This window comes from Herpailurus yagouaroundi, unplaced genomic scaffold (assembly GCF_014898765.1).
Source record: "Herpailurus yagouaroundi ecotype Mexico unplaced genomic scaffold, PumYag 77, whole genome shotgun sequence".
In the NCBI taxonomy this organism is placed as follows: domain Eukaryota; kingdom Metazoa; phylum Chordata; class Mammalia; order Carnivora; family Felidae; genus Herpailurus; species Herpailurus yagouaroundi.
In genome coordinates, this window is record NW_024412388.1 from 21,321,886 (window position 1) to 21,345,085 (window position 23,200).

General features: G+C 41.5%; 1 protein-coding gene and 1 long non-coding RNA gene across 10 annotated transcripts in view; one reads left to right on the forward strand and one right to left on the reverse strand.

Annotated features, from left to right (window-relative positions):
* Positions 1-2,530: 2,530 nt before the first annotated feature.
* Positions 2,531-13,627, reverse strand: LOC121024486 (uncharacterized). Of its 3 annotated transcripts, XR_005787719.1 has the most exons (4): positions 11,690-13,627; positions 10,722-10,811; positions 4,389-4,906; positions 2,531-3,744 (listed from the first exon to the last, which is right to left on the reverse strand). It is a non-coding gene; the product is annotated as an uncharacterized LOC121024486 (long non-coding RNA). The 3 variants fall into 3 exon arrangements; XR_005787722.1 differs by lacking the exon at positions 2,531-3,744 and having other exon boundaries at positions 3,871-5,104; XR_005787717.1 differs by lacking the exon at positions 2,531-3,744 and having other exon boundaries at positions 3,871-4,906; positions 11,690-13,626.
* Positions 13,628-13,702: 75 nt separating this feature from the next.
* The window catches only part of LOC121024399 (mediator of RNA polymerase II transcription subunit 18), a 134,645-nt gene continuing 125,147 nt past the window's right edge, over positions 13,703-23,200 (forward strand). For 3 of the 7 annotated variants that reach the window (XM_040466631.1, XM_040466653.1, XM_040466660.1), the window contains exons 1-2: positions 13,712-13,873; positions 14,456-14,598. In XM_040466631.1, coding sequence (XP_040322565.1) covers positions 14,526-14,598 — 73 coding nt within the window. In that variant the 5' untranslated portion in view covers positions 13,712-13,873; positions 14,456-14,525. The other 4 variants (XM_040466714.1, XM_040466637.1, XM_040466647.1 and 1 more) reach the window with 4 other exon arrangements.

Genomic DNA, 23,200 nt, shown 5'->3' on the forward strand with positions numbered 1-23,200 from the left:
AGAATCTGAAGTAGGTTCCAGGCTCTGAGCTGTCAGCACAGAGCCTGACGCGAAGCTCGAACTCACGAACTGTGAGATCATGACCTGAGCCGAAGTCAGTCGCCTAAGCAACTGAGCCAACAATGTGCCCCATTGTGTGTGGCTTCTTTCACTTAGCATAACGTGTTTTGAGGTTCATCTATGTTGTAGCATGTGTCAATACTTCATGCATTCTTATGACTGAATAAAATGTTATTGGGGCGCCTGGGTGGCTCAGTCGGTTGAGTGTCTGACTTCAGCTCAGGTCATGATCTCACACTCCGTGGGTTCGAGCCCCACGTCGGGCTCTGTGCTGTCAGCTCAGAGCCTGGAGCCTGCTTCAGATTCTGTGTCTCCCTCTCTCTCTGTCCCTCCCCTGCTCATGCTCTGTCTCTCTCTGTCTCGAAAATAAATTAATAAAAACATTTAAAAAATGTTATTATATGTATATACCACAATTTGTTTGTTCAGTCATCCATTGATGAGCATTTGAACCGTTTCTACCTGTTGGCTATTGTGACTAGTGCTGCTATGGACAGGTGTGCACGTGTTTAAGTGGTTGTTTTCAATTATTTTGGGTATATAGCCAGCAGTGGAATTTCAGAGGCATAGGGTATTTCTATGTTTAACTTTTTGGGGAACTGCCAAATTGTTTTCCTCAGAGGGTAAACCATATTGTAGTCCCACTGCCAACGTATGAGGGTTTCCAACTTCTCTACGTCCTCACCAACACTTATTGTCCTTTTTTTTTTTTTTTTTTAATGCTCACTAATTTAAGGGAGAGAGAGCCTGAGCCTCAGTGGGAGAGGGATAGAGAGAGACAGGGAGAGAGAGAGAATCCCAAGCAGGCTCCATGCTGTCAGTGTAGAACCCAATGTGGGGTTTGATCCCACGACACTTGAAGGGGTACCTCCTTGTGGTTGTTTTTTTATTTCACTTGCAGCTAAAGATATTGAAATTGATGCAAGTGTTAATGGTGGTAGAATTAATGGTTATGTCAAGTATTTTCTTCATTTTGATTACCTATATTTTCTAAATTTTCTGTAATCATACTAATATTTATGAAGTCCTTACAATGTACCAGGCACTAAACGTAGACATTTATATGCATAATATCATTTGTTTCTCATAACACATCTATAAGTCAAGTAAAAGCTGAGTCAGACAGGAAACATAATCTATCCTAGGACACAGAGCTAATAAAAAATGGTGGAGGCATAATTTGAACACAGGGCCCAGGATTTTAAAAAAAAATTTTTTTTTACATTTATTTATTTTTGATGGACAGAGAGAGACAGAGCACAAGTGGGGGAGTGGCAGAGAGAGAAGGAGACACAGAATCCAAAGCAGGCTCCAGGCTCTGAGCTGTCAGCACACAGCCCAACGTGGGGCTCGAACTCACAAACTGTGAGATCATGACCTCAGCCGAAGTCGGAAGCTTAACCGACTGAGCCACCCAGGCACCCCAACTCAGTTTTCTTATCTTAAAATGGAGCTATAGAATATCTACATTATTGGGTTGAGGGGTTAATGCACGTAAAATGCTTTAAAATAGTGCCTGACAGGGAGCCTGGGCAGCTCAGTCAGTTGAGCGTCTGACTCTTGGTTTCAGCTCAAGTCATGATCTCATAGTTTGTGGGATCAAGCCCACATCAGGCTCTATGCTGAGCATGGAGACTGTTTGAAGTTCTCTCTCTCTCTCCATCTACCCCTCTCCCCTCTCGAAAACAAAAAAAATAATAATAATAATAAAATAAAATAGTGCCTGACATATAGCAAATGCTAAGTTTAGTTGTTATTACGTTGTTATTATTCCAGAATTAAATAAGAAGGCCCTTAAACAACAGCAGTGTCTGGTAAGTATTCACTAAATGTTAGCTCTTAGTGTTATTTTTAACAACTTTATTGAGATACAGCTTACATACATAAATAACGTTACATAACTTGGTATAGTCACAGAGTTGTGCGATCATCACCATGATCAATTTTAGAACATTTTCATTACCCCCGCAAGAAACCCTATACCTTAGCCATCACCCCCCAATCCTGACGTCCCCCAATGCTAGGCAACCACTGATATATTTTCTGTCCCTCTAGATTTGTGTATTTTGTTCATTTTATATAAATGGAACCACACAATAAGAAGTCCTTTTGTGACTGGCTTCTTTCATGTAGCATAATGTAGCATTATTTTTATTTATTTATTTATTTATTTATTTATTTATTTATTTTCTTGAGTTTATTTATTTATTTTGAGAGAGAGAGAGGCAGAGAGAAAATCCCAAGTAGGCTCTGTGTTATCAGTGCAGAGCCTGACACAGGGTTCAAACTCACAAACCCGTGAGATCATGACCTGAGCTGAAACCAAGCATCCTCTAGCTTAACCCACCGAGCCACCAGGCGCCCCTCTTCTCCTTCCTTCTTATAAAGATTCCTGTGCTGGGGCACCTGACTGTCTCAGTCGGTTAAGCATCTGACTTTGGCTCAGGTCATGATCTCGTGGTTTGTGAGTTTCAGCCCAGCATCAGGCTCTGTGCTGACAGCTTAGAGCCTGGAGCCTGCTTTGGATTCTGTGTCCCTGTCTCTCTCTCTGCCCCTCCCCCACTCATTCGCGCTTAAAGATTCCTGTGCTTACATTTAGGGCACACCCAGATAATCTTAACATCCTTAATTTAATCACTTCTACGAAGTCGCTTTTGCCATATAAGGTAACATTGACCAGTTCCAGATTAGGATCTGAATATTTTGGGGAACCAATTTTCAGTCTACCAGACTCCTTGATTCTAATATTAGGAAATAAATCCAGTAACTAATGGAATAGCAATGAAAAAACCGGGCTTGGAGTATATCTGGTTGCTATCTTACCACTTCTGCCTGAGTGCCTCTTCAATATAAATCCTTTCAGTTCAGAAGGGAAAATTTTGGTTTGGAGTAGAGGAAGAGGAAGACCTTAGCACAGGATCCTAATAACAATTTATGGAGAATTTCCTATGTTTCAAGAAATTTACATCTTTTATTTCTAAAAGATAATTTTGAAAAAATGGACATTTTATAGAATAAGGATATTGAAATCCACCAAGAGTAAACCACCTGTCCAAGCTCACAAGGACAATAAACAGCAGAGCTAGGATCTGAACTCAGGTCTGCCTAACGGGAACACCAAAAGCCCAGGGCCTGGCTATCAATTTCAAACTGCCTCTTGAGAAATAGGAGCTCCCAGCCTCTAATACGTTTCCCTCTTCCTGACATTGACCCTGGTTGGTTATTAGGTCAGAATAACAACAAGGAGATATATACAACTCAGGCACCCCAGTTCAATCATCTGTGACGCCTCAGGGGCTAGAGTTCACAGTCTGTGCTTGGCACCCCCTGTCAGGGCTTTGACAGGCAATGTGTTTGTTAGACAGGATGTCCTTTCGAGGCTCAACCAAACAGCCCTAGCCCGTCTGAGCTGACCAGCAGAACAGGCCCCCAGGCTGAGTCACCACCCAGATGTTTCACAACCTGTTTGTGCATTGAAGCAGCAGGAACAAGGAAGGTCACTCTGGGTGGCTAGTGTCTTCTTTAGCTCCTGGACAGAAAGGTGGCTCCCAGTACCATGTATAAGGAGATCCTGGCTCACCCTATGCCCAACCAATATTCAGCCAGAGGTTTCTTCGATTCTTCTAGGCTCTCTCTTTGACCAGAGAGAACCAAGGGAAGTTTCAACAAGCCTCAGTTCCTCATCTGTAAAATGGGAAATGTATGCATTTTTTTTAAAGATTTCATTTTTTATGTAATCTCTACACCCAATGTGGAGCTTAAACTCAAGAGTTGCACACTCCTCCAACTGAGCCAGCCAGGAGCCCCGAAAATGTATAAATATTTAAATTATTGTGCATTTAACATGCACCATATAATTTAATATTTACAGCAAACCAGTGAAGTAGATGCTATTATTTCATTTCACAAATGCAGATGCTGAACATTAGAGATGTTCTATCACACAGCTAGCTAGTGAAAGGTCAAGAACTGACCAAAAAAAAAAAAAAAAAAAAAAAAAAAAACTGACCACAAGTCTGTACAACTAAAGAGCTTGGGTTCAGAAGGAAATAGCAAGAGGAAAGTCTAGCCAGTTTTTGGGCTTCCTATTCTATGCTGAGTCATTTAGGCAAGTCCCTTCTGCTCCTTGGACCTTGATTTCCCCATGTGCTCTATCAGGTTGGGGGGAGGGAGCTGAACTGGGCCTGAAAGCTCACTTTTAAGTCTATGGGCCTAAGGTGAGAAGTTCTTTCCCTAAGTCACCCCTTTGGTATGGTCTCCATTTTCTGCACAGCCCATTTTTGCCTCTTTTGGGGGAAGAATAGACAACAGTGATGAATTCTTCTAACCTGGAGATCTCTCAGAAAGTCTCAGCTCTTGCTTACAGTTTTTTCATGACTTCCATTGAGCCATGTCCATATCCATAGAACTGGGACGGCCACTATACCAGCAACCCAGTCACCGCACATACCACCCTGCGAGATGTGTCATGTACATTTCCTTTTATCTTCATAATGGCTGGAGGAGACGATGTCACTGCTTGAGGTCACCCAGCTTACAAAGGTGGAGTTGGTATCTCAGCCTAGGTGACGTGGGTCTGCTTCTTTGTCCTTTGCCACACTGCCCTTCTTCCTATCTCTTACTACTGATGGTGGGAGAATGGACTGAAACGAATTAAAAGCACTTGGTGAACTGGGGATTGCTATGCTCATGTGCACCATTAAGGGCTACCATTAGTTCTCTTTTTCTCACTGTAGTAGGAGCTGGGATCTGAGGCCTCAACCATTCTTGCATCTGCAGATAGCACGAAGGTGGGACCTTCTATGGGTTTTTGGTGCATAGTTGCCAATGGAGATAATTCCATTCACTATAAACAAACAAATGGCAGCAATTAACAAGCAGGAAGGACGACGATATTGAGAATTAGCTCCCTGGTTGACTGGTCCTTATGAAGGACCCTGTGCCCACTTCCTCCTTTGTTTATTGGCAGCTTTTCTCTGCCATGATGATTGTTGCCATTGCCACATTCTCACTCTTGCACCCAAGGAAATGGGAAGAAAGAACCCTAAGAGCAAGCAGAAAAGCCAGTCAAACACAATTCTTTATCACTTCTTTCCACTAAAATGTAGGCTCTGTCAGGGGAGGGATTGAGGCTGTCCTGTTTGTTCTTTTTTTTTGGAGCAAAAAAAAAGGTGATTTTATTAAAGCACGGGGTCAGGACCCATGGGTAGAAAGCACTGCCTGTTCTGCTTATTCTTATATTCCAAGAGCCCAGAACAATGCTTGGCCTACAACAGGCACACGGTTAAGTGTTGACTGAACGATATGTCACAGTGTGCTTGCTATGTCCATACAGGGACATACCAACTTTCCTTAAAATTTTCTTTACATTAGTTCTCTTTTTAATGCTTATGCCCTGCCCCCTCAGCCAGGCTACTTAAAGGCAGTGTCTGAAAACACCTATTACATGCTAAGCACCAGTACCATAATATCTCTACGGGTATATATCATCTATATTCTATCTATCATCTATCTTCATAGCAATATTTTCAAGTAGGTAATCTCCTTGTTTTACAGGTTAAGAAAGACTCAGAGTTCTTCCCTGCTAGAACCTCCAAACAAGCTCTCAAGAAAGACTCAGAGAGAGGTGCCTGGCTAGCTCAGTTGGTACAGCATATGACTCTTGATCTCAGGGTTGTGAGCTCAAGTCTCATGTTGGGTGTGGAGCCTACTTAAGGAAAGAAAAAGAAAGAAAGAAGGAAAGAAAGAGAAAGAAAGAAAGAAAGAAAGAAAGAAAGAAAGAAAGAAAGAAGGAAAGAGAAAGAAAAAGAAAGAAGCAAAGAAAGAAAGGAAAGAAGAGAAAGAAAGAAAGAAAGAAAGAAAGAAAGAAAGAAAGAAAGAAAGAAAGAAAAAGAAAGAAGGAGAGAAGGAAGGAAGAAAACAGATTCAGAGAAATCAAGTACCAGCTCAAGGCCACACACCAGTACATACCTGGGTCCAGATGTGACCTGTGTTTGCTTGTTTGTTAATCCATGTTTAACAGAGTACAAATCCCACAATGATATTGGGAATAGTTAAAATTTTAATTGATACTTGTCACCTGCCAAGTGTATCAGTCAATCCTTGTAACAACCTTAGAGGAAATTACTAGTATTCTCTCCACTGGAGAGATGAGGGCATGAGGTTTGCAGAGGCAAAGTAACTTGCCCAAGTTTACATGGCTTAGACAGTGATAAACTTTAAATGAAAAAAAAAAAGAATTTAGGGGCACCTGGGTGGCTCAGTCGCTTAAGTGTCCGACTTCTGCTCAGGTCATGATCTCGTGGTTCGTGAGTTTGAGCCCCATGTCAGGCTCTGTGCTGACAGCTGGGAGCCTGGAGCCCGCTTCTGATTCTGTGTCTCCCTCTCTCTCTGCCCCTCCCCCGCACATGCTCTGTCTCTCTCTGTCTTTCAAAAATAAATAAATAAACATTAAGAAAAAATGTTTAAGTAAATTCTACCTCCAACGTGGATCTCGAACTCACAACTCTAAGATCAAGAGTCATATGTTCTACCAACTGAGCTAGCCAGGCACCCTGACAGTGAGAGAATTTTAACCCAAACAGCCTGACTCCAGGGCCCATCTTAAACCCTAAGCAAGAGTGTGTTAACCCACACCTTTCTGCTTCTCCATGGAGTCTCCTTGGGCTCCTTTCTACCCTCTGGGCTGGACCCAGAGTCTCCTCCAGGAAATGTTTGAGTTGATAATGCAGATAATAGCATATGACTCTCTGACCCAAGGAAGGGGTTAATGATGATGAAATCTTAGGGGACCAAAAGCAAACCCTCTTCCTTCTAAAGACAGCACATGGCAGACTCACAATGCTTCCAGCTCTGAGACTGGAAAGACCACCACCTGCTCCAGAAGGCTGGTATGAGGAGTAAATGAGGGATCCAGACTCACAAAAAGTGCTTCCAACAGAGCCTGGTATGGTACCCAGTAAGCATGCACTAGACGGGAGCTGTCAAAGGGCCTCCAACTAGGGAATTCGAGACCCAGTGGGTTAATTATCCTCAGGCAGAAACCACACTGACTTCCCCAGACAGACCCGAGAGGGGAGAAACCCAAACAGACAGTTACAGTTCAGCTAAAATAGGGCTAATCTTTAATCTTTTATGGATACATGTAACACATTAACTATTATAGCCTATCCCCTCGAGGCACCGCAACACCTGGTCAACCAGAGGCGGGGGTTAGGTTGGCTGGGCTAAGTGGAAAGGAGCAGGTAAATAGGCCAATTACCCTTCTGCAACAGACTTTCTTAGGTCCTTGCCTTGAGATTAAGAGGATGAAATGGCTGATGCTGCCTGTCATACAAGGGGTGGGGTAGGGAGATGAACTCTTGAGTCAGCAGCCAGTGAATATTACCGGGCACAAAATAATCTGGGATGTTTTACCGGACTCTCAGCAAACCAAACTCCTTAAGAGCAAGAATTGTATCATTTAGTATTTGTCATTGGGTGTTTGCTGTTGGTAGTTACTATTAATAATGATGCCGTTGTTTCCATAATATGAAAAAAAAAATCCAAAAGTAAAGAATTACTAAGGCTAGATGTCTCTGTGAATTTTGAAGTCATAAAGGTTCAACTACCATATTTTTTCAACTTGAAGATGTACTTTGTGTCCATGTTTATCAGGCTTTGTCTTATAATAGTACTTGTAGATGGAGCTGTTTCTCAATTGCCTGAAATTCTGTTATTATGTAAAAGCTGTGACTTAGAGTGAATAGTGTCTAAGAATCAAGGTGATAGAATAGATCAATCTCCCACTCCAGGCAAGAATTCCTCCTACCATAATCTCTGCCTCAATACTTCTACTGAAAGGGAGTTTACTTCTCATACAGACAGTCATTTTCACTCCTAGACACCAGCACTGGGGTCCCTATATGTGTTCTTCATATAAAGCTGAAATCTGTCTCCCTATAATTTCCACCCAGCACTTCTAATCCTGTTCTTTGGAACTACACAAAAGAAGTCAAGTTTTTCTTAGAACCAGAGAATCTTAGGATAGTAAGCAAAATCTCTGGAGGCAGACAGATCTGAGTTTTAATACTGACTCTACCAGTTATTAGCAAGCAACTTAACTTCTCCCTCATCTGTCAAGTGGGTTAAAGTGCTATGAGACTGAAATGAGATTAATATGTATAAAGTCTCTGATACCTGATGCTCAATAAATGTCAGATACTTCCTTCCTCTTCTCCACCCTCTCATTGCTGATTTCATCATAATTTCATATACTTGAAGACAGATGTTATATTCCACCCTTCTCAAGTCTTTTCCAAATTAAACATTCCCCAGTTCCTAAACCATTCCCTAATAGTAACTCTGATTCATTACATACCTACAACATACAGTATGTGTCATGCACTGCCAAAGGCCTAACAAGTTAAATAACTTGCCTGAAGCCACATAAGCAGTGTCTAGGATTCAAGCCTAGATCTGTCTGGCTCTAAAGCTACATCTTCAAATCTAGATCCTATATTAGTGCTGTACAATTGCAATAAAATGCTAGCCACATATGTAATTCAAGGTAATCTAGTAGTTATATTTTAAAAAGTAATAAAAAAGGAAGAAATTAAACTTAATGATATATTATATTAAATTCCAAATACCCCAAATATCAGTTCAACATGTGACCAATTTAAAAAGTATTATGCAGGATTCCTGGGGGGGTTCAGTCGGTTAAGCATCTGACTCTTGGTTTCAGCTCAGGTCGTGATCCCACGGTTCATGAGTTCAAGCCCCACATCGGGCTCCACTCTGACAGCGTAGAGCCTGCTTGGGATTCTCTCTCTCCCTCTCTCTCTCTCTCTCTCTGCCCATCCCCTGCTTGCTCTCTCTCTCAAAATAAGTAAACAAACTTAAAATTTAAAGTATGACACGACTTCACATTCTTTTTTATCATAATAAGTCTTCATAACCCCATGTATATCTTACAGCCATAGCAGATCTCAGTTTGAACTAGCCAGATTTCAAGTGGTTAGTAACCACACGTGGTTTGTGGCTGCCACACTGGATAGCACATACTAGAGCAAAACTGCAGTGTCCCTGGCCTGGAATCTAAGGACTTAGGTTTCCCACCCCCAAATCCAGTGCTGGCTAAATATAGGAGACCAAGAAAATCATTTAATAATCCTTCTGCTAACCTCTGTTTTCTACTAATCATTCTGTCAACAAAAACAATATTTATCAAGTGCCTGCACTGTGCCAGGCATTATTCCAGGAGCTGGGGATACTGCAGTGAACAAAACAAAGGCCCTGCTTTCACGGAGCTTGCTTATGACTTTAATGGGGTGGGGTGGATAAACAATTCAGTAAGTAAGCAGTATGTTGCCTAGTCAAACGTGCTATGAAGAAAAATAGAGCAGGAAATGAGGGAGGCACACTTCCTATAATTGCAAAAGACTTAAGATGAGAGTTATCTTTAACATGTTCAAGTAAGAGCAATGAGAAGAACGTGGCTAGAGCTGGGCTGGGGGGGGGGCAGGCACAGATGGGGATGGTGGGAATATGGTCAAAAAGGTAACATGTGATGGGGGCAGATCATGTAGGCATAAGGAGGACTTTGGATTTTGCTCTGAATGGAGGGATAACATGACTGATGAGGATGCTGGGGTTAATTAGGTTGAAAAGCAATGGTTATACCTTTTCCACAGGACTACACATACAGGAATCAGCCAATAAATGTCAGGTCATTCCTGGGGAAATATTAGCTTGTAACACTAAGAGTGAGGGTCTAGCATTGCATATAATGGTGGTGTAGATCTATCTTAATTCCCATCAGGCCACTCTTGAGAGCTGATGAAGAAACTGTGTATAGGTACATGTGTCTGGAAATTCATACTGATGGTCTGCTGTCCCAATGAAGACTGCTTAAAAACTGGTCCTAACTAACTCTTTGAGCCCAGTCTGGTGACTGGCTGGGAAGCATTGATGTATAAACTTTTCTCCTCCTTTGCTGGCACTAACTGTAGTAACTGGGGAAATTCACTGTGGAGAAAGAGCCCAGGAATTCAGAAGGAAGCATGATAAAGAGACAAGCTTGGTGTCAGAAAGAACTGAACTTGTGAATGAGTTCTGCCATTTGCTGGCATTTGGCTTTGGGTAAGTCACCTTACCTCTCTAAACCTCTTTTTCCTCTTCTGTAACATCGAGATGGTAATATGTACATTTTAGCAGTATTTGGCATATCTACACACATATAGTGACAAGTTATTGGTGTAGAGCAACAGTTCAATAATCGGTAGTAATTGTGATGTTTTCAACAAAATTTTTGAACACCTAGTACACACAAAGCACATTATTATGAAGTGACTGTTGTGTCTCCCCCCAAATTCGTACGTTGAACCCCTACCCTCCAATGTAACAGTACTAGGAGGTGGGGCCTTTGGGAGGTGATTAGGATTAGATGGGGTCATGATGGAAATGCCCCCATGAATAGAACTGGTGGTCTTATAAAAAGTCCTCTTATAAAAGTCCTGAGAAGTTTGCTTTACTCTGCTCTTCACCATGTGAGGATACAGGAAGTCAGCAACAGCAGCCCAGAAGTGGGATCTCACAGAACCCAACCCTGCTGGTACCCTAATGTCATACTTCTAGACTCCAGAACTGTGAAGAATAAATTTCTATTGTTTATAACTCACCCATTTGATGGCATTTTGGTATAGCAGCTCCAGCTAAGACACACATTATGTGAAGAAAATGATGATTCTTCCCTTCAGGATGTTCATAATCTGTACCAGGGAGATGAAACATGCACAAAATATATTCAATAAGACAGAATGTGCTTGCACAAATGAGATACAAGATATAAAACCAATAACAGTTACAACCATTTATTGATTGCTTACAATAAGCCAGCCACTGCGCTGTTTCATGAACATCTCATTTTATTTTTGCAAATTCCACCTTAAAAAGTACTATTTTTATCTCTGTTTCACAAGAAAGGAAGCTGAGGCCCAGAGAGGGGAAGTGAGTTGCCCAAGGTAGCACAGCTGGGTAGTGGCAGAGGACAGAAGTGAGGCCCATCCTAGGCTCCAGGCCTCACAGCCTCATCAGAAAAATCCACCCCTGTAACTCCTAGACTTTGTCCAAGTTTTACCATTTTGTTCACAGATTTCCTGTCCATCTTTTTCTTTTTTAATTTAACCCTACCTTGAAATGCCAGCTAAAATTTGGATAAATACTATGGTGCCTCAAAGGACCCATAATTCACTGGACTTTCCAAAGTTGGTGTCTGTATATGAAAAAAAGAGGGCCAGCAATTTTGCAACCTCCTCCAGTCATTAGAACGCTGAGAGCTTGTCATTCTGCCCAACATTGTGAATCACCAGGCAGATCAGGAGGCACATCCTAAGCCCTGGGGTATATGCAGCCTTAATAACCATCAGAGTCCTGTGCAAGGTCCAGTTTCTTAGCCATCTTGTCTTCCTGTTCTACACTCTTTCAGGGTGATCTCAATTATTCTCATGCCTTCAGCTACCATCTATGAGGCTCTGACTCTGAAATGACCACCTCCAGCCCAGCTCTCTCTCTTCTAACTCTGGCTGGGCACTAACACTTGTGTGTTTCATAAACACCTCATGCTCAATGTATCTACATATGAACTCACCTTTCCTGCCTCACCCACACTGCTTTGTGTTTCCTAGCTCAGAAAAAAAGCACTACCGTGGCCACCCAAGGTAGAAATCTAGACACCTGTGGCTCCTTCTATCTTTAGCTCTGGTTAGTCATCAAATCATTCTGTATTTTTAAGATCTCTTTTTTCTTGCAATTATTTCTCAGCTGGAGTTGCGTCAAAGCTCCTCACTGGTCTTCTTTCTCCAAACTCTCCTTTCTCAAGCTTTTCTCCACATTGCAACCAGGGTGATCTTCTTATTTTGTATTATTTATTTTGAGAGGGTGAGTGGAAGGAACAGACAAAGGGAGAGAGAGAGAATTCCAAGCAGGCTCCTTAGTGCAGAGACTGATGCACGCTCGAACTCAAGAACTGTGAGATCATGACCTGAGCCAAATTCCAACACTTAACCAAATGAGCCACTCAGGGGTCCCCCGGGTGATCTTTTTAAAGCTCACAAATGTTCTTTAGACCGGCATGCAAATTCTTCTGGATTTGGGGCCTTACTCCTTCCCTGGACTCGTTTATTTTGGCCCCTAACCTCAGATTCTATATCCTAATTCTACCTAACTCTGTGTCCTTTTGTACATGCTGTTCCCCTCACCTGAAACTCCCTTTCCTCCCTTCTTTATCTAACACCTATTGATCCTTCAGGTTACTCTGGGCTTTGATGACCTTTTCCAGGAATCCTTCATTGATGCCCCCACGATGGATCAAGTGTCCTGCTTGCTTCCAAAGCAGCTGAGCTGTTGATACCTCATTTTTCTATTGAATCAAATCACCATGGTACAGGCTCCTTAGTTTGACCCTCTGATTCCCACAACTTGCCTATAAACTCTTTTGAGGGTACAGATGGAGTCAACAGCTAACAGAAAGCCTGGAACAGTCTAGACTTTCAAGAAATGTTCAATTAAAAAAAAATGAATGGGAGGTGGTGTAGGTAACAGCAGGGGAACTAGAGCTAGAAGTGCAAGTACAGTACAGTAAAGTAATTAAGAGAGAGGGCTCTGAAGTCAACCATCTTACGTTTGTATCGCAGTCTCTCCACTCCTTTGTATGCTAACAACTCATTGCCTGGGTTTCCCCATCAGTGAAATTACAGTAATGATTGTACGTGGCTCATAGGGCTGCTGTGACCGTCAAATATTAAATTTTGATATTCTGTTCAGTATTGTTTGCATTAAATTTGTAAAATATTGCATTAAATATTATTTATCTTAGCCACTGTCTTTCTTTCTTTTTTGGCACCAACATTTTTATTTACCCACTTTCCTGCTCTCTTTCAACATCATAAACATTAATGAAACATTACAAACCAAATTAATCTTTTTGATCCAAGGTTTTGTTAGGAACCATTATGTTACAAAGAGGTGGCAAATCTATGCCTACTTTTATGATTCTCTGGCCCCTCTCAACCTCTGGCTGTCACTTCTCTTGTCCTATTTCGGCTGTCCTTAACAGCCACTGAATTTCTGGTGTCCCTTTGATTCTTTCATTCCAGGAGAGTGCCTCATCCACTTCACTCTAGTCCTCACTTTGTCCGCACCTTATACACTCAACACAAATCAACGTTCAAATTCGTTGAATTTACTTATCTCCCTATATTTTCAACTTGAAGTAAAATATATACAGTAAAGTGAACAAATATTAAGTGTTTTGCTAAGCTCCCCAATTGCTCAGAACATTATACTTCGCAGTAAAGGGTGTCTTTTCACCCTCTCTCTCCTCTGCTTTCTGCAGCTCCCTTTCCCAGGCTCTCTTTTGCCCGTCAAGAGATTTCCTAAGGCAAAACTTTCCAGGTCGTCGAACTTGAAAAAATATTTTCCTACAGGGTGGCCTATGACATCAACGACACCGGTAAATCCGAGAGGAACGCTCCAAAAGAAGCCGCCATCTCCCATACCGCAGCAAGGCATCTTGCGCATGCGCTTCTGCTTGCGAGCCAGAAAAGAGGAGCTTTTTATCCCTTCTCGGCACCCTTACGTCGGTGTGGAGATTTACGTAACGACGGCCTCTTGCCGGAAATGGAAAGACGAAGAAGAGGTGTTGCAACACCCAGAGGGCTTTAACTTTAGGGCTGGGGGCTAATTGTCGTTTAAAGGCTCCGACGTGCTGGGGTGAATATATTACCCATTTTGCGAGTAGAGACTACAGCGCGCTCGGAGGTGTGTTTCTAGTGTAAGTGGGCACGTGTCTTTGATGCTGACTTAAGGGACCTAAACCATCCTCTTAAAAACACTTTCCGCCTCGCTGGCTTTGAAAGGCGTTTTCAGGGAGGCGGAACGCCTAGATTTTAGTCTGATCCAAGCTCTGCCACCGACTTCCTGTGTTCTTGGGCCCCTCTCCCAAAGACACAATATTTTCATCTGTAAATTAAAGAGTAGACAAAGTCTCTCAAGTCACTTTTCGGGTCTGAATGTTATCGCATGCCTGAGTCACAAAGTCTTGGAGGTGAAATACAGTTGGCCCCATTTTATAGGTAAGACATTGAGTTCCAGGGTGAAAGGATTGATGACTTCTTCAAGATTGCACAGAAAACTTTTAGAGATTTCAGACTTTGAGACTAGAAGATTATGCTGTAACTCCATGACCAAGTCTCCTGTGTATATTTCTGTATCATCAGTTCCTGAAACGGGCCTATACCAGCTACTCAAAAAGTTTGAATGGGTAAATGAATCTTTTGATGTCAAGGCCAATGACTCGAGCAGATCTGTTGTCTCTCCATCCTTCTGATGTATTAACAATGTAACTCTTCTTCAGGTGTTTCTTGTGCTTTACTTGACTGGGGCCTCCGAAATCAGTTCTGTTGTTTTCAACTTAATCGGAGACCATGGAGGCACCTCCAGTCACCATGATGCCTGTCACTGGAGGCACCATTAATATGATGGAGTACCTGCTGCAAGGTAAGTGAACAAGGCAACTTGGATGGCCTGTTTTCCTCTTTCTGTTCAGCATCTGTGGAGGTGAGAGGCTGTTAAAGGCAGCCTGCATAATTTCTGGCACCCAGTAGACAACAACTTTTTAAAGTTTAAATGTTGGGGCTCCCGGGTGGCTCAGTCGGTTAAGCGTCCGACTTCAGCTCAGGTCACGATCTCGCGGTCCGTGAGTTTGAGCCCCGCGTCGGGCTCTGGGCTGACGGCTCGGAGCCTGGAGGCTGCTTCCGATTCTGTGTCTCCCTCTCTCTCTGCCCCTCCCCCATTCATGCTTTGTCTCTCTCTGTCTCAAAAATAAATAAACGTTAAAAAAAATTATTTAAAAAAAAAGTTTAAATGTTAATTATGGTCACAAACACGTAACATTAAATTAAGTGTACAGTTCAGTAGTGTTAAGTGTATTCGCATTGTTGTATAGCTGATCTCTAGAATTGTTTTATCTTGCAGAACTTAAACTCCGTACCAATTAAACACCAATTGCTCCTTTCCCCTCCCCTCAGCCCTTGGTAACCACCTTTCTACTTTGTTTCTGATTTTGACTACTTTAGATACATCATACGAGTGGAATCATACAGTGTCTTTTTGACTGGCTTATTTTACTTGGCATTAATGTCCTTAAGGTTTATCCCTATTGTAGCGTGTGACAGGATTCCCCCTTTTTAAGGCTGAATAACATTTTATTGTGTGTAAATACGTTTTCTTTACCCATGCATCTGTCATTTGGGTTGCTTTCACCTCTTGGTTATCGCGAATAATGCTACAGCAAACATGGGTGTGCAAATCTCTCTTCAAGATCCTGCTTTGAATTCTCAATATGTGCACAGAAGTGGGATTATTGGATCATATGGTGATTCCCTGATACTATTATTAGCTCCGTCTTATAGATCAGGAAATAGGTAAAGCAGTTTTCCCAGATGAGAAAACTCCAGAGAGGGTAGTGATTTTCAGGAGGTCATATAATGTTTAGTGGGAGAGTTTAGTCTTTAATTCAGATTATTCTTGTAATAACTTAGTATGAACAACATAAGGTTATTCTCATTCCTCAGGCTACCTCTCATTCAGTCCTTCCCAACTCAGTCAGTGCCACTGTCATTCACCAGTTGCAAGAACGAAACATTTAGGAGTCAGTCTCTGTTTTTCACTTTACTCCCATAGCTAGCCCATCTCTAAGTCTTACTCATTTTACTTCCAAAGTATATTTAAATTTTTTTAATGTTTACTTATTTGTTTTGAGAGAGAGAAAGAGAGCACAAGCAGGGGAGGGGCAGAGACAGAGGGAGAGAGAGTCCCAAGCAGACTCCACACTGTCAGTTCAGAGCCCAATGCAGGGCTTCAACCCACAAACTGTGAGATCATGACCTGAGCCAAGATCAAGAGTCAGACATTTAACTGACTGAGCCACCCAGACGCCCCCCAAAATATATTTTAAATATGTATTTTCTGTACCTGTAGGACCACATCCTGGCTTATCATCGCTCTTCTGACCTATTTTCATAACCTTTTACTCACCACATTGCTTCCACTTTTGATTATCTGTCTCTTTCCAAATAACAGATAGTCCATCTTTTTAAAAAATTGTCTTATTGGGGCACGTGGGTGGCTTATTCGGTTAAGCATCTGATTCTTGATCTCAGCCTGGGTCTTTTTTTTTTTTGATTAAAAAAATGTTTATTTATTTTTGAGAGAGAGTGAGTGGGGGAGGGGCATAGAGAGAGAGGGAGAGAGAGAGGAGAGAGAGAGAATCTCAAGCATACTCTGTACACTGCCACATTTTGCCATATTTGCCTTTTTTTTTCTTTGCTATTTTTTTCCTTTTTTAAGATTTTATTTTTAATCTCTACACCCAACATGGGGCTCAAACTTAACAGTGAGATCAAGAGTCGCATGCTTTACTGAATATGCCAGCTAGGCACCCCTTTTTTGCTATTCTTAAAGAAAATCTCTGACGTTATAACATTTTACCCCTAAACTCTTCAGTCTGCATCTCTAAAAAACAAGGATATTTTTCTTAAAAAAAAAAAAAAAATGTGTATTTATTTTTGAGAGAGGGAGTACACATGCAAGTGGGAGAGGAGCAGAGAGAGGGAGACAGGGTCCAAAGCAGATTCCACACTGACAGCGGAGAGCCAGATGCAGGGCTCAAACTCACAAACCGTGAGATCATAACCTGAGCCAAAGTTGGACGCTTAACCAACTGAGCCACCCCAGATGCCCCAAAGGATAATTTTCTTCATAGCCCTAATGCCATTATTATTATCTTAAGAAAATTAATAATATATTTCAATATCATCTAACATCTAGTCCATATTCAAAAGTTTCCCCCCAGTTGTCCCCAAAATGTGTTTTGGAACAAGGATGCAATCAAGTTTTATGCATTAGATTTGATAATTGTGTCTCTTAAGTCTCTTTTAATTTGGATCAGTCTCCCCTCATTCACACTTTTTTTCTTCATGACCGTGTCTTGTTGAAGAGTCCATACCAGTTTTCCTGGAATGATTCTTTTATAGTATAAATTGGTCATGTCTTTCCCTGTTTTGTTGAAAATAAAGTGTGGAGCTCATAGCTGCCCTGGTGACCTTAGGGTAAAATACCACCCTCACCAGAGACTGTGTGTAAGGCCTACACACTGTGGCCCAGGCCACATCCCCCTTTCACTAGTGTCTTCCTTCTCACTCACTGCACTTCAGGCACACTGATACCTTTTCATTTTCTTGAATTCCCCAGCTCCTTTCCTGCCTCTGTGCCATAGAGCTTAATGATCTCTCTGCCTCAGTAGTTTTCTCCAGCTCTTCAAATAACCATCTCATTTTCATCCTCAGGTCTCAGCTCTGTTATAGCCCCTTAGGGAGACCTTCTCTGACTCCCACCCCTCAGGTCTTTTCTCCACCCCCACCAATTTCTCTCTATCCCACCCCCCTTTTATTTCCTTGTATTTCTCTTCACATACTTATTTATTTTTTGTTTCCCCCACTAAATTCTAATCTCCATGAGGACATAGACCTCTACTTCCTAGCATAGTGCCTGGAATTCAAGTATAGGTTGAGGGGGCACCTGGGTGGCTCAGTCAGTTGAGGGTCTGACTTCTCCTCAGGTCATGATCTCCAGTTCATGAGTTCGAGCCCCACATCGGGCCCACTGCTGTCAGCTTGTGGCCCACTTCGGATCCTCTCTCCCTCCCTCTCTGCCTCTCCCCCACTCTCTCTCTCTCAAAAATAAATAAACATTATTAAAAAAAAAAAAGAAGAAGTATAGGTTGAATGAACTTAAACACTTAAAAAGCTCTAATGTTTGAGGAATGAACAAACACGTCTGATACTGTCCCGAATATAGGGTACAATGTATTGAATGTAGGACCTGTTCCCTGCTCCCATGATCTTCCATCCTGTATTTAATCTGTTATTGCTTTTCCTACAACACTGTCCATTGCCAAAAATTCATTCCTTTGAGTCCCATTATCAATGTTTACCACGGTAACAGTATATACTCTTACTTTAACAGATTTATTCAATAAACATTTGAATATGTTCCTAGCAGTGGAGGAAGAAAGATGAATAAAGTATCAATGCACAGGGGAGTCTGGGTGGCTCAGTCAGTTATGTGTCCAATTTCGGCTCAGGTCAAGATCTCATGGTTCATGGGTTCGAGCCCTGCGACGGGCTCTGTGCTGACAGCTGGGAGCCTGGAGCCTGCTTCTGATTCTGTGTCTCCCTCTCTCTCTGCCTCTCCCCTGCTCATGCTCTGTTTCTTTCTGTCTCTCAAAAATAAAAAATGTAAAAAAATAAAAATAAAAATAAAGTATCAATACACAATTGATATATTGAAAGATGACAAAAGAATCGAAGTAATAATGCTAAAAGAAGCTAAAGCAGGGAGGTGGAAAGTGATTGGAGGGAGACCTGCAGTCTTCATTTAGGGTGATTAGAAAAGATGTCTCTGATAAAGTGATACTTGAGCAAAGACTGAAAGAAAGTGATGGGATGAGGCATGCAAATACTGGTGAGAAAAAAGTTCTACGTGTAGGGAATAAGGGAAGGGGCTCTGAAGAGCAATACTTTATCAAATACTTGGCATTTTCAGGGAGTAGCAGGAAGATCACTGTGGCTGGAGAGAGTGATGTAGGGGGATAGTGAAAGAAATAATGCTGGACTGGTAGAGACCACAATGTATAGGGCCTTGTAGATGATAGTAAAGACTTTGGGATTTATTTTGAATGACACAGGAAGCCATTGGAGGGTTCTGAGCAGAAGAGTGTCATTATCTGCCTTCTATTCTAAAAAGAACATTTAGCTGTTGTGTGGAGAAGAAGCAGGCAAGGGTAGAAGTAGCTATTGGAAAAAACAGGCAAGATATGAAGGAAACTTGGACCAGATGGAAATGAATGAGGGAGTGAGAAGTGGTTGGATTCTGCATGTATTTTAAACATATGGATTGGATGTAGGTGTGGGGGAAAGTAAGGACTCCAGATGATTCTGTGGTTTGGAGCCTGGGCAACTGGAGGCAGAGAGTTTCCATTGATTATGATGGAGAAGACTGCAGAAGGAATAGGATTCTGGAGGAAATCCCACAGCTGGATACTGAACATATGAAGGTGAAGATGTCTGTTAGGTATCAAAGTGGAGAAGGTGAGTAGACAGTTGGATATATGAGTCTGTGGTTCATGAGATATAAATATGGGAGTCCTCAGGCCATAGATGATATTTAAAGCCATAGCATTAAATTAGGTCACCTAGGGAGGAAGAGATTGTTGATAAAGAGGACCAGGATTGAGTCCTAGGATCCTCTAGTAATTAGGGAAGATGAGAAAGACCCAGCAAAGTAGACTTAAAAGGAATGGTCAGTGAATTAGGTGAAGAACTAAGAGTTGTGTCCCAGAGGCCAAGAGAAGATAGATTTTAAAGTGGGTATAATCTAATAATCTTACCAAAATGCTGCTAGGAGGATGAATAAGAGAACAAAGTTTAGTGTATTTCTATGGAGGATTTGGTTGTCTTACTTCAATATAGTATGTAAAAAAGAAGTGTTATAATCTATAGATGGAAAACTTGTGTTTGCTGGAAATAGAAGATAATTTTTTTAAATAAATGGCAACAAAAGAGTGTTGTTATTATTCTAGATAGATGCTCTTGCTGTTAAAGACTCTGAGCCCAAAGCCTGCTGGAGATTAGCATTTAGAGAAGGCCTAAGGACTTTCTAGTACCAGATAAGACAATGCAAAACACTGAAAGGGAATTAACTTTATCATAATGTTGTCCAATACTTTGGCAGTATAATCCCTCAAAAATCTCATATATTGGACCAGTACTTTACAGAACAATGCAGTAAACTGTTTTGGTGTTTCATTGAAATTTTTTCAATCTTTTACTAATCCCAGTACCCTAAATTAAAGATGGGACTCAACAATGCTCTTTCCTTCTTCAGGAAGCGTTTTAGATCACAGTTTGGAAAGCCTCATCCACCGCCTTCGTGGTTTGTGCGACAACATGGAACCTGAGACTTTCCTTGACCATGAGATGGTATTCCTCCTTAAGGGCCAGCAGGCCAGTCCGTTTGTTCTAAGGGCCCGGCGTTCTATGGATAGGGGAGGGGCACCCTGGCATCTGCGCTACCTGGGACAGCCAGAAATGGGAGACAAGAACCGCCATGCCCTGGTGCGAAATTGTGTGGACATTGCAACATCTGAGAACCTCACTGACTTCTTAATGGAAATGGGCTTCCGCATGGACCATGAGTTTGTCGCCAAGGGTCACTTATTTCGTAAGGGTATCATGAAGATTATGGTGTACAAGATCTTCCGCATCCTGGTGCCAGGAAACACAGACAGCACTGAGGCCTTGTCACTTTCTTATCTCGTGGAACTAAGTGTTGTTGCACCAGCTGGGCAGGACATGGTCTCTGATGACATGAGGAACTTTGCTGAGCAGCTGAAACCTCTGGTTCACCTAGAGAAAATAGACCCCAAAAGGCTCATGTGACTAAGACAGTCTGTCTGCCACTGGGGCCTGCCCTCACCTGTTACAAAAAAGAAAATGTAGTAAATTCCCCTTTTCACTACTGCCAGCCAGGCATTCTTCCCTCAGAAAGGAGGACAGTGAGAACTTAGTTGGTTCTTTGCACAGTTTTCCTCATGTGGCAAACTTGTGACAGGCTTTCCAGATTAAAGGCTCAGGATAACCTGAAGAATCGATCCAATTCCTCTGTATAAAGATGGAAAACCAGAATAAATTAGCTTTTAGAAAGAAAAATCTTTTGAATTTCTTTTTGCTATTTGTGTATCAGATTTGTAAAGTAGAGGCTGTGAGCTTGTATTAGTTGGTAATAAAGTCTATGAAGAAAAACATCCGTGATTTTGATTCTTTGTTACCCTGCTGATTTGCGGTAGATTAACTACCAGTTGCAACAGCAACAACAAAAAAAAGGCAGTTTTTAGTTTTATTATTTTTTTATTTTTATTTTTTTAATGTTCTTTTTTAAGTTTATTTATTTTGAGAGAGAGCAAGTGTGAGAGGAGGAAGGACAGGGAGAGGGAGAGAGAGAATCAGAAGAAGCTCCACATACCATCAGCGTGGAACCCAATGTGGGACTTGATCTTGTGAACTGTGAGATCATGACCTAAACTGAAATCAAGAGTCCGCCAGTTAACCAACTGAGCCTCTCAGGCGCCTGGCAGTTTTTAGTTTTAAGTTTGATAGAGGTGAGGGGTGCCTGGGGGTGCCAGTTGGCTAAGCGTCTGACTCTCGGTTTCAGCTCAGGTCATGATCTCACGGTTTTGTGAGTTCAAGCCTTGCATCAGGCTCTGTGCTGGTGGTGCAGAGCCTGCTTGGGGTTTTCTCTCTTCTCCCTCTCTCTCTGCCCCTCCCCTGCCCACACTATTTCTGTCTCTCTCTAAATAAATAAACAGGGGCACCTGGGTGGCTCAGTCAGTTAAGTGTCCCAACTTTGGCTCAGGTCATGATCTCACAGTTTATTAGTTTGAGCCCTGTGTGAGGCTTTGTGCTGACAGCTCAGAGCCTGGAGCCTGCTTTGAATTCTGTGTCTCCTTCTCTCTCTGCCCCTCCCCTGCTCATGTTCTGTCTCTCTCTGTCTCTCAAAATAAATAGGTAAACAAACAAATAAACTTAAAAAAAATGTTAAAACTTTTTGATAGAGGTGATAGTTTTTACCTTTAACCAAAGTGGCACATTTATTGAAAAAATTTTAAATACAAACAAAAATAAGAAAATAACCTATAATCCTATTATTCAAAGAGATAACCTATTTCTATTCTGGTATATATCCTTCTAGTCTTTTATAAATTTATATATATGAGATATATTTTTTAATGTTTATTTTGAGAGAGAGGAAAAAAAAGCATGAGTGGGGGAGGGGCAGACAGGGAGGGAGAGAGAGAATCCCAAGCAAGGTCCAGGCTCAGCACGGAGCCTGAAATAGGGCTTGATCTCATAACCTGAACCAAAATCAAGAGTTGGATGCTTAACTGACTGAACCACCCTGGCACCCCAAGGTATATTTATTTTATAAAATTACTCTGGGGCACCTGGGTGGCTCAGTCAATTAAACGTCCGACTTCAGTTCAGGTCATGAACTCACAGTTCATGAGTTCAGTTCCCTCATCGGGCTTATTGCTGTCATCACAGAGCCCACTTCAGATCCTCTGTCTCCCTCTCTCTATGCCCTTCATGTGCACTCTCTATGTGCACTCTCTCAAAAATAAACATTAAAAAATACATATATACTGGTTTATACCCTCCTTTTTCTGTTTATCATTAACATCTTCCCTGGACATTATAGTGTCCTTCTGTAAAAAACAAAAAACTTCATTTAAACCGGGAAACCGAGGTAGAGATTAGTCAGCTTTCTCTGGGCTATACAGCTATTAATTAGTTGGTGTGTAAATATTGATATTTATAATTGCTATCTGTATCCCTTATGGATTTTCCACAACTTAATTGATTCCCATACTTTGGGATTTTTAGTTTGATCCCAATTTTTGGCTTTTATAAATAATCCTGTAATGCTAGTGTTTTTCATTGTTGACATCATCATTGACATCGCTGACTATTCTTAAGGATAAATCCTAGGGAACTGTTGAGTCAAAGAGTATGCACTATTTTAAGACTTCTGCCATGCATTGCCAAATGCCTTCCAGAAATGTCCCAGTTTTCACTCCCACCAGCGGTAGATGAGGTTCCCAAAAATGTTGCTAAAACTGGGTGTGACTGTGAAAACTTGTTTTCCCCATTTGATGATAAATGGTAACTAGTTTTAGTTTTCTTTTTAAAATAGTCATCAGTGAGATTAAAATTTTTTATGTTTACTGGACATTTTTTTCTTACGTGACTTGCCTTTTCATTGATTGTTCATCTTATCTAGTCATTTATAAAGAGCTTTTATAAAAATTTTCCCCATTTATCATTTGTATTTAATTTTTTCTTTTTTTAAGTCACAGTTCTTAGTGGGATAAATGTGTTGCTCATTTTAATACTTGTAGAGTTTTTTTTTAATACACTGGAGAGAGTTTGGCTTGCTAAAAATTGTAGGTTATTCAAAATGTTCATTTTTTTCTGGAACCTTC